Raw genomic sequence first — 10,888 nt, forward strand, 5'->3', positions numbered from 1 at the left:
TGAAGAGTTTATACTTTATTTTACTCATATACATGGACCAAGAAGATAGTTTGCACCATTTAATCTAGCTAGCTTGTTTATTTTTTTAAGTAGAAAAGTTGCAGGCTGCAATTTAGCCAAAGCAGTCACACTTCAATGTCTTCATAGCTGGAGATTAGAGTAGACTTTTAATGGTCTCTTCCAGCTTCTCTTTATTGGCCCCAGAGAACTCCTGCACCTGTAAAGAGAGATTGATTTTAGAACTGCATTCAATGCTTCTTAACATTAGTTGCATAGCATCCAGTCACATACACACCTATTAAACTCTGCTAAAAACTAAAATTTTTCCCACTCTCAAAACAGAGTATTTTGCAGATGTTCATATATTTATTTCCTACTCAATTCAACTCACGCAAAAGTTGAGACAGAAGACTATCAAACTTCACTTCCAGACTACCATTAATCCTGGGTCAGTATTATGTTAGACTCAAAAAGAGGCTTGAAGGGATTCTGAAGGTCCCCACATATCAAAGGCAGCTCAAAGTCACCTTGAGTTACTCAGGACCCTACCAATCAAGTTCTGGAAGGACTATTCCAAATGACCTACTCCTGTGCCTGGCTTCTCCTGTGAGAACTGATCTTCTTGCAACTTATAGAGCAGAAAGACAGGCAACATTCATCTGCTGTCTCAAAAACTGCAGCTCTGTCCTCCTGTATCTACAGGGATGGAAGGCAGAGAGCAGACTACAGGCCATGAAGCTGCTTGCTCAATACATATTGACTATCACACTGTAATCACAATTCTTCCAATGACATCACGAAGTTGCAGTTCAGTCTAACAGAACTGTCAAAGGTTCATACTGACCCCATACTGTGCTGAAAGTCACCCTACCTGTGACACTCAACTATCCAAGGTGCCATGAAACTTACACCCAGAGCACTGTTTTCCTTCAGAAAAGCCTACCTTCAGCTTGCTTAGCAAACTAAAAGCCCAAAGACAACACAATCAGCTCAGCAAGTTCATGCAGAGAGCTACTCAAACTACCCTGCACAGGCAGCACACTGTGCTGTCAGAGCACAATCTGCATCCCATCTCATCCATCTCTTGGCAGAGCAGACAAAAGAGGTCTGCTCAGTCCTTAAACAGGGACAGGACCTTCACGTCAAAGGTTATACAGCCTCTCTGTGAAATAAACTAAACAGCTGCTTGTTGTATATAACCTCAACCAGGTTAGAGACTTCTGTTTGGGCAGGATTCCATAGGCACCTATAGTAATTTCTCTCTTCAACACAAGCTGCACCCAGATAACAAACACCAGCCAAGTAAAAGGCAGGGTGCTAGGCAGATGGACAGGGTGCTAAGCAGTCTTAACACAGACATCTCACCCCACAGTCTCTCATGAAATTGTCTGTAAGATTGACCTGTAACTAACTCAGTTCCCTACCTGTGAACAACGCAGTTTGCATCACCAGTTAACTGCTGGTTACATCTGCTGTGGTACTAAGATGTAATGTACTAAGATGTAACTAAGATGCTTGCTCTCAGGAGTGCCTTAATGCTACTGGTACCATAGAGACATAATCAAGAGAAAGCAGACTAAGCAGTCCAACACTCCCAATCTTCTTTCAAGTGTATATTTTGCCTGCTCCAGTTCCAAGAAGACAGAGCTTACCTTCTCTCCATTCTTGTAGAACTGGAACGTTGGCATGCACTTCACATCACAGTGTGAAGCAACATCCTGGAAGAGACAAAAAAAAAAACATCTTCAACTGGGCATTCTTAAGTATGCTAAATTTAGAACCCACTCTAGCTGACTTCTGTTTAGGTGATGGGGTAAAGCCATTGCTGTTCAAGACAAAGCAAAAGAACTTCTGCTATTTCATCACTAGCAAAACCAGTGCAGTGTTAACATCCGCCTGAAGTAAGCCTTAAAGATCTCTTCTTCAATACTTAATTAATGCAATAGCAAAAACCTTAACCTGTACTCCGTGCTTGGAAAAAGCCAGACTTCCACATCAAAACAGATGTCGCCCTGTAAGACTCAAGAGCCCTATGGCAACTCTTGGGCTTCCATGTGATATTTTTCAAGTACCTATTAGACAATGTTGAAACTGCAATACAGCAGACATTATATTGCACTTAATTCAAGACCTAATTTAATTTTTAATGAAAGAGGAAAAAGTGCCAAGAGCAGTGGAGGGACCAGACAGATCAGTAGGTTGTGAACCATTAGGTTTAAGGAAGACTGCATCAAAGCAGCTTAAGACCTCAGACCAACACTCCCTCCCAAAATAAAGGGTCATTGCTTCCAAGTTATCCAACACATGCCATAGGACTTGAAGAGTGCTGACAACCAGCAGATAGAATTAATTTTTTTGCAGGGAAAACCTGAACAGAACAAACTTTCTAGCTAAATCCCTGTGTTTCAATTTTAACTTTAACAAAACTCTTGTTTTGTTTCAGATTTTGATTCAAAATGCATGAAGACATTTTGAATTCTTGGCTGTCACTTGCATGGAAGTCTTTAGCTGTCCTCCTTCAGGACCATCCCAGACCTTACCTGGGCATCATCCACATCGATTTCTATGAATATCACATCACCATACTTCTCACACAAACTCTAGAAAGAAATAAAAAGAACTATGCAGTTACAGTGTCCCAGGAAAGCTTCCTGAAAAGATGCATTCATATAAATGGAAAGGCTAGTGGTGCTTAAACTGCTAATGAAACATGCTTTATCATCTTAAAGCAGCTTTTTACTACCAGAGCAAAAATTTTCTGTTCTGCTGCCGACTGTTTCTGGAGGAGTCTGTGGAAATACGTTCTCCCCACAAAGACCCAATATATGCTAAGACATAGGTGGAAGGCCTTCTCTTGCAGCCTTCAGCTAATCACCCAAAGATGCTACAGCTTCTCATACCTTAGAATGAGATAACACGGCCACCTAAACACAGCTGAGGAGTTACATTGAGTGTACAGAAGGTTGCAATGCAACTGGCAGGTCTCCATGTACCCAAAATGTAGGCACCAGGACAAAAGCTAAACCTCATATTAGTTCCCAACTATACCAATGGTCAGTCTATTTCACTTGGTAGACTTAAAATTGCATAAGGCAAAAGAACTTTCCTCCATGTTCAAGGAACACAAACATTTATATAAAATTTAATGCAGAAATAAACCCAGAAAAACTACTTACGTGGAAAAAGGGCTTGATCATTTTGCATGGTCCACACCATGTGGCAGAGAAATCAACTACTATGAGCTTCTCACCAGCAGATTGCAGTTCTGCCTGAAATTCAACCTACAAAAAAAAAAAAACCAAAAAGAACACATTGATGATTTCCCCCTCCTTTCCTAAATGATACAAGACTAATCCCAGTGCTGGCTTGCTCTCAGACCTAACACACTAATCATTATGGCAAGTCTTAAACACTTAACTGGGTTATTTGTACCATCACTTGCGCTTCAGTATGAATTGGTTTTTTTGGTGCTAGCAGCAGTCAGTGTCCTATGTCTCACCAATTAGAAAACAACCACAATGCTCAAACTCACTGAATTGTGGAAACAAGCTAGAAATTCTCTACTCATGATACTCAACTCTGACAGCTCTGTGTTATCCCCAAAAAATGATCCTTAGAGATTTTATAATCCATTTTCTCATTTCATCTTGGCAGTAAGATGTTCATCTTCATCTGGAACAGACTTTCATCTGCAGAATTTGGAAAGGACAGACACAAACCTTTGTACAGTCATCCACTCTGGTGACATTTCCAATCAATGGCTAACATTAAAATAATACTGTGTGTTTTATTCTAAAGCATGTTTTTGAAAGCAACCTCATAGGATAGTTATTTTGCCAAGTGAACCCACATTTGACATCATTAGCCAAAGCAACGCTACACATACAGACTACACAAGTAAACATCCAATACTTATTCTGAGTCTTCCACTCTGTGTTGCACTTAGTCATACAAATCATCTCTGGACAATATTTCTTGGAACTAAACATCTTACATGCCATTACTCCTTTTTGCTGGTCAAAAAGTGAATGCTTTAATAGAACTGAAAGACATTAAAAGCAATAAATACTTGCATCCTAGCAAAAGGCAAACAAATATCTCAAGCAGAAACAGAAAGTGTTGATCACCTACATTCTGATACTGTCTATGTCAAAGAAAGTACAAGTCACTTGTAAGTAATTTTCAACTTTGTTGTCTTGGCAATCAAGCTTCAGAAGAGCTGTTGGTATAAACTTCAAAAGAGAGCTGCTTTAGTCCCTCCCAGCTTAATGGAGCAAAGCACTGGAATCCTGTCAGCAACAGCTGACTGAAAGCAGAATGGTTACTGCCAGACATACACAGGGGTTTTGCAGTGCAGGGGTTAACTAATTCATACCTGCTTCTGCAATCAGCCACAGTAAGTTGCAACTTGACTCTAGTAAGCCAAAGAATGCCACACAGATGAGGAGCCAAAGTCAAACTGGACATGAATATATTTAACAAAGAAGCAGAGATCCTGCATGAGCATTCTTATGTATGCATAATCCTATGTGAAAGTCTTCACAGCTTCCTGTAACTTCAAATACACTCAGCATTACATCTCCCTGTTAACAGACTTCTTCCCTCCCACATAGCTCTCTTCAGAGGCACATGGTGGTTTTTCTATCCTTGCATCTTGGACAGTCACAGTCTACTCTGCTACAAGACCAATAGTAACACTCCACACCACCTACTCTCATTCTGAAAGAGACAGGAACGGTCAAGTTTTCCCTAGGTTTCTCTACTCCTGTACTGACATAGTATGCATTCCTGTGCCCATTCCCACCTACAATGTTTAAGTGTTCCTGCACACAGCAATCCACACTCACTGCTCCCTCCCAGTACTTATATCATAAATTCCTCAATCAAGCTTCACTTCTTCTGGCCTTGAAATCCTGCTACTGATTTTTGGTATAGCTTCTCAGACATCTGCCACTGTAAGAGCACCACTCTATTGAATCCACTTCCACAGCTGCCAGTTAGACCATCCTATTTTAACCCCTAAGTCTCCTGTCCAGCTGCATAATTACTGTATTCTGTAAAAGGAAGCCAGCTTTGGAATGTGTTCATCATATGGCCACACACCTGAGGTTTGTTGTTGCACAGAACAAAGGGAAAGTGGGACAGCATCATAATTACAGCTGGTCACATATATCATTCACCACTGGTGACCTGGTCCTCACTACAAATCAGATGTTATCCTGTAAATTATCTCTACTATCAGCCAAAACTGTTGCAGGACAGTGAAATAAGATGCTGGGTCCAAAGGTGTTACCCCTGCGAGTTAAAAAATATTGAAATAGTGAGAAATTCTGAAGGTTTTTCTAGTGAGCTTAATTTCCCTGGGGGAAGACGGTAGCAGGCGCAAAACAAAAACAAGCTGCTTGACCAGTCCAACTGACTTCACTAGTTGTCTTTAATGTTAACTGTAAAGTGACAAGCTTTTTTATGAAAAACTAAATAATCTCTGTTACCAGAAGGGGAACCTCCCATCACAAGACTATTTGTCATGCTTTGTTAAACAGCATTTTCTCCAGGTAGCAGCTCACTGGGGAAAACCTCAGCTAGCATGCTGGTCAATATTGGTTTGTTCTTTGTGGTGATGTTTTTTTTTTTTTGGGGGGGGGGGAGGTTTGGGGGTTTGTTTGTTTGTTTTTCCCTTAAATATTTAACTACAATCTCTCTGAGCACACACAAGACCCCATTCTACTTGTATTGTCGTCCAGCAGAAAAGGGCATGCTACCTTCAACAAACACATTGGTAGCAGGCATCTGTTCCCAAGGGCCAAGTAAGAAGCTCTAACAATGAAAGCCTCTAGTGGCCCAGAGGTTCCCAGCACCAGGTAAGGCTCCAAAAAGGAGGCTGCTGGCCTCCTTCAGATGGTGCTGAAAGGAGGAGTCTGCTGCCCTCAGCAACAGATAATACAGGTCCACACTATCTGGCTTATTTGATTAAAGCTTGGTTGTAAACATTATTTTCAATACATATCAAGTCACCCTTGAACTGCCCAATCATCGGCTGACTGCCAATGGTTACTATGTAATTTAGTGAGGCTTTTAAATGCAGAAGCTAGCATAAACAAAGCAAAGGTTCAACTGCCTGAACTCCCTAGCACAGGCCACTTCTAAAATTATCACTTATAGCAAAAGCTGTAATTTTTCATCATTTTCTTTAACTTAAATAACAAGAGAGGCAGCTAGGATGAAGAGGAAAGTTTTGGCACACCAGCTTTTTAAGTTTATACACCCCATTAGCTTTGACTATAAAAGGCAGTATGTCCCATGGTCAAACCCTCTTACAAGTTACATTAGTTACTCATCTCAGGGCCACTAAAAAACGACCAATACAGCTCCTTCTGTAGTGCTACAGCAGTTACTACAGAGGGATCATCAAGCACCCTGAAAGCAGACATTCTTCAGAAGCTAGTCTGCTTCTGAAGAAGTGTGCAGGGAAAAGGGCCACCTCTATCTAGCTCTCACTCACAGAAGTGCAGACAGTGCAAGAATGGGTTTTCCCCTTTGTATCTGAGAAGAATACAAACCTGTTTTACTGAAAACCAGAATTAATCCAGAAATCCCAGCTGCCCTGTGCTTGAATACTCTGGGTGTCACTGATGTTAAAATGCTGTTGTCAGCATGACTGTTGAGTTCACACTGTCTATGAATGCGTAACCAAAGTTCACTTTAACTACAGCAGACTATTAAACAAGGCTCATAGCTAGGACAATAGTGGAAGCCTAGCTAACTTAGAGCAGAGCCAGATTTGACTTGCCATGTTTAACCTGTTCCCGTGTGTAACAAAAACCTCGACCCTTCCACCAAAAGTTTGCCCCTTCTGTGCCACCATAAACAGAGAAGGGGAAGAGATACAAGGCAGAACAACAATTCCAGGTTGTTCTGGAATTCACACGCCATTCTCTCTCCAAGACCTGAATGGTAAGGCATTTCGTTCCTTTTTAGGAGCTTCCGGCATTCACCGGTTTTCGAGCTGTGGTTACAAGTGTTAGTTTGTATATTTATGTATCAGATACCAACACTTTTGCGGTCCAGTGGGAGAGGTCTGACATGCCTTTCATTTTTAAAGTGAACCGACTGTAGAAGAGCACAGCCTAGAAAACAAACTTGGATGCGTGAGAGACTTGGGTCTCGAAACAATTTGAGGTGCAGATGTGTGGGGAAGGGGCAGGTCCGGCCTGGCTCTGGGGAGGCAGCGCACTGCCCACACCCGCCATCCCCAGAGCCCGTATCCCACACACACGGCGTCCGCCTGTCATGGGCACACTGGAGGCAAGCGGTATTTAAGGCCAAACGTGCTGCTAGCATATGTCTTGACCCTTCCTCCTCTTGGAATTTCTATCAGCTGAACACCACTGGGACCCAGCAGTTAGTAGCTACATGTGCCCTTTTTAATGCCTTTTCTTTCTTTTTTGTCTTCTAATTCTCTCCTCACAGAATTTTTAAGTAACTTGAAATCAAACAAATTTAGAGTTTGCTAAGTTGAAGAGGCCAAGAGGCTTTGAGAAGTGTTTTATGTTGACTGAATGTTGCACTAAACCTTTTGCCAAAGTTCCCTGATTCTCTAAAGTCGCCAGTAAAGTCTTTTTTTTGTTGTTTTGACCTGTTGAGAATATCTTTGACGGTATTTCTCCTGTGTCTAACTTAAGAGTACAAGAACAACTCTAAGCCCTGTTAAAGACCTTGTTGAGCAACTTTTTGGGGCCTTATAGGATGCTCACACAGCATCACATGCAGATGCCTCATGAGATCAAACTGATACTTGCACCAAATTTCAAGTTCAAAAAGGTGAGACTAGCCCAACAGGATTTTTCCTGAAATAAAGAGCTTGCTAAGTTTGCATGGATAATATTTTTAGAGACTTGGGTTTCTAAGTTACAGCTAACAAAAACTCTATTGTTGTCTATCAACCACATCAGCTGCTGTGCACAAGACCACATGCAATTTCATCACCAGCAGGGTATTCTCCATGTGTCGGTCTAGGCTTTATTACTATTTTGTATCTCAGAGCCACAGATGTGTTTGCATTCACAGAACTATCCAAACAGTGATGTGCTGCATTAGGGTTGTGAATATGTCAGAAGCACCATAACATCTTATGCCAGAAACTCCTGCTGTTTAAGTATGGGGAATGGGCTCTAGCAGCTCCTTTCAAGTCAAGAATGGATGAACTTTTCCATTATGTCCTGCTCCGAAATGCAACAGAACTTAGGCCAAACTCCAAGAAAGCCGCCTGGGCCCCTACACACTAGGAGTACATAAGGCAAATCAGGACCGCGAAATTAAGGTACTGAATCACAAAATCAGTTAGGTTGGAAAAGACCTCCGAAATCATTGAGCTGCTCCAAGCTGCGACCCAAAACCACACTGTCACGCACACTACAGCACTCAGTGCCACTCCAGTTCTTCTTTAAACATCGGCGAGGACGGTGACTCAACCATCTCTCCCTGTGAATCCCATTCCAACACCTAATCACCTTGTCTTTTCAGAAATTCCTCCTGATGTCCAACCTAAATCTCCCCTGACGCAGCTTGAGACTGCGTCCTCTCCTCCTGCCGCTCTAGTACGCCGCTGTCCGCTTGAGAAACGGAACGTTTTCCTTAAGACTTTAAAGGGCGATGAGCAACGGCCCGTCATAACGTGAAATTGCATCACCCCCCTGCTCATGCCGACTCCCCGAAGCCTCAGGTCGCGCAGTTTTTTGTTCCCCTCCTCCGCTCTGGCCGAGCCCTCCGCGCGGCTTTCCCCATTCGCGCCGCATGGGCGAAGCAGGCTCCGCCTGCCCGGGCAGCACACGGGCTCTCGCCCGCCATCTCCCGCAGGCCACGGCCTCCCGAGAGCCCGGGGCAGCCCGAGCACTGATCCCCGCCTGCCTCGCTGCCCCCGGCAGCGCTCCCTCGCCGCTTGCCCGCCCGCCGGGGAGGGATGCTCGTCCCGCCGTCCGCCCCTCGCACGGCGAAAGGACATGGCCGCCCCGCCCATCGGACTCACCAGGTTGCCCACGGTCTTCACCATAGCGGCGACGGCTAGGAAAGGAGGGTCGGTGGCGTAAAGGCAAGGAACCAAGGGCTTCGCTCCCGCACTCGGCTCGGATTCCGCCCTCGCCTCCCGCCGTCCCAGCGCGTCTCCCGCGCCGCCCCGGCCGCCCTTTTATGGCCAGCGCCGCGGCGCGCCACGCATGCGCGGGGCCCGACCCGCCTCCTGCCGCTCCCCCCGCGCCCCCGCCCACGGCGCTGCTGGGGCTCGGGGTCGCCGGGGGCCCCGCTGGGGGGAGCGAGGGGTGGCGGCGCTCGCAGCCCCGGCCGGGCGGGGAGAGTGCGTCCCTGCCGGCTGCGAGGGGTAACCGGCAGCAGCAGCGGAAGAAAGCAAAGCCCAGGAAGGTTGGAAAAGTGCTGTGTAACGATGAGCAGGAAGTGCTCGGCCCCACTCCCCCCCCGCGTCCCCCCGCGGAGCGGCCCTGCCTGATGCGGCGTTTTGCTCGCCTTACGAGAAAGGGAGGTGGTGTTGCCTGTAATGCGGGCAGAGTGGGGCTGCTGCAAAGCTGGAAGGCGGGAATATTTTTCTTTTTTCCCTTTTTTCCCCTTGTTGTTTTCCTTCCCACCACCAAAAGCGCGGAGTGGCGCCGTTTCTCTGTGGGATGTGGGCCCTTCTGCAGCGCAGAAGGCTCAGCCAGGCGAGCGGTGCTTGCCCGGGGTTAAACACTGACCGTCTCTCCTAGCTCCCCTCATGGAGGGACTCAGCCAGGACTAGAAACACTCCTCATGGGAACAACTTAGCCTTCTTATCCGAGGGGACTCCTTGGTGGAACCTTGAGTTCCCATCTATCTTGTTTATTTTTCTGTGTTTTAGAGACATCCTTTGTTTCACCACATGCTGCACCACTGCCCACCCCACAGTGCAAAACAGGTCTGCCACAGCCCTGCTCTCCTGTTGGGTAGGGTTTAATGTTGGATTCTGGACGTTGCTGACTTCAGCTCCCACTGCACGGGAAAGGTTAGGCGTTGGGATATTGGTGCCGGCTGTGTTACAAGTGCAGGTTTTAGCAGCTGGATTATCAGCCTGTGAAAGATTTGCTCTGGGATACAGCTGAGCAGGAGATGGGAAGAGTTAGTGCAGGTCCTGGATAAAAAAAAATACATTTCTTCCTTAAAAAGAAAAAACAAAGGACAGTTTTCCTTGGGTACAGGTACCAACGCATCAGGTACAACAGGATGTGCTCTCATATGTTGCTTTACTTGTGGTGGATACTGAGTAAGTAATTTTAAGTGTGTGGCGTACTACTGCAGCAGAACTAGTAAGCTCTTTTCTGGCCCTGTGGTTGCATCCCCTTTGCTCAACTTTAGTTGCACCACAGCAGGCCACCTCCTGTCTAGCTCTTTCCAGACCTGATAGATTTTGTCTGCTGGAAGCACTTTAAATGCTGCTCTCCCTGCTTCTTCCCCCTCCTGTTAGATGCCATAAGCATCCCCTTTTTTTCTTTGGTGGCATCACTAGAGGAGCCAGGAAGTAGCATCGTGAAGGCTTGGTGGTTTCTGTTGGCATTCATATTTTCTTCCAGCTTCCTCCAGCTGGTCCTTGCTGCCCTTGTGTCTGTGTGCCTGTGGCTGACAGACACAGCTGGTACACGTGCCCTGTGCTGCTTTGCGGAGGTGCAGCTGCTGCCAATGGCTCAAGAGAAAGCAGGAATTCCTCATCAGCCAAGGCACCTTGCTCTACAGCCGGCTGCCTGGCAGGATAAAATGAGAAGCCCAGACAACCTTCAAAGTCCAACTCCCGAATGCCCCATCTCAGTCAAGCATTGTGTGGCTGCTGCAGAAGCCAGTGCAAGCAAAGGCAGGGAACAACCCACCCAGA

General features: G+C 45.5%; 1 protein-coding gene across 1 annotated transcript; it reads right to left on the reverse strand.

Annotated features, from left to right (window-relative positions):
• Positions 1-9,202, reverse strand: LOC132086482 (thioredoxin). The gene is made up of 5 exons (XM_059492197.1): positions 9,026-9,202; positions 3,177-3,281; positions 2,541-2,600; positions 1,653-1,718; positions 1-217 (listed from the first exon to the last, which is right to left on the reverse strand). The coding sequence occupies exons 1-5, from the start codon at positions 9,047-9,049 to the stop codon at positions 155-157; spliced, it is 318 nt and encodes a 105-aa protein (XP_059348180.1). The 5' UTR covers positions 9,050-9,202; the 3' UTR covers positions 1-154.
• Positions 9,203-10,888: the final 1,686 nt, after the last annotated feature.

This window comes from Ammospiza nelsoni, chromosome Z (genome assembly GCF_027579445.1).
Source record: "Ammospiza nelsoni isolate bAmmNel1 chromosome Z, bAmmNel1.pri, whole genome shotgun sequence".
Lineage (NCBI taxonomy): Eukaryota > Metazoa > Chordata > Aves > Passeriformes > Passerellidae > Ammospiza > Ammospiza nelsoni.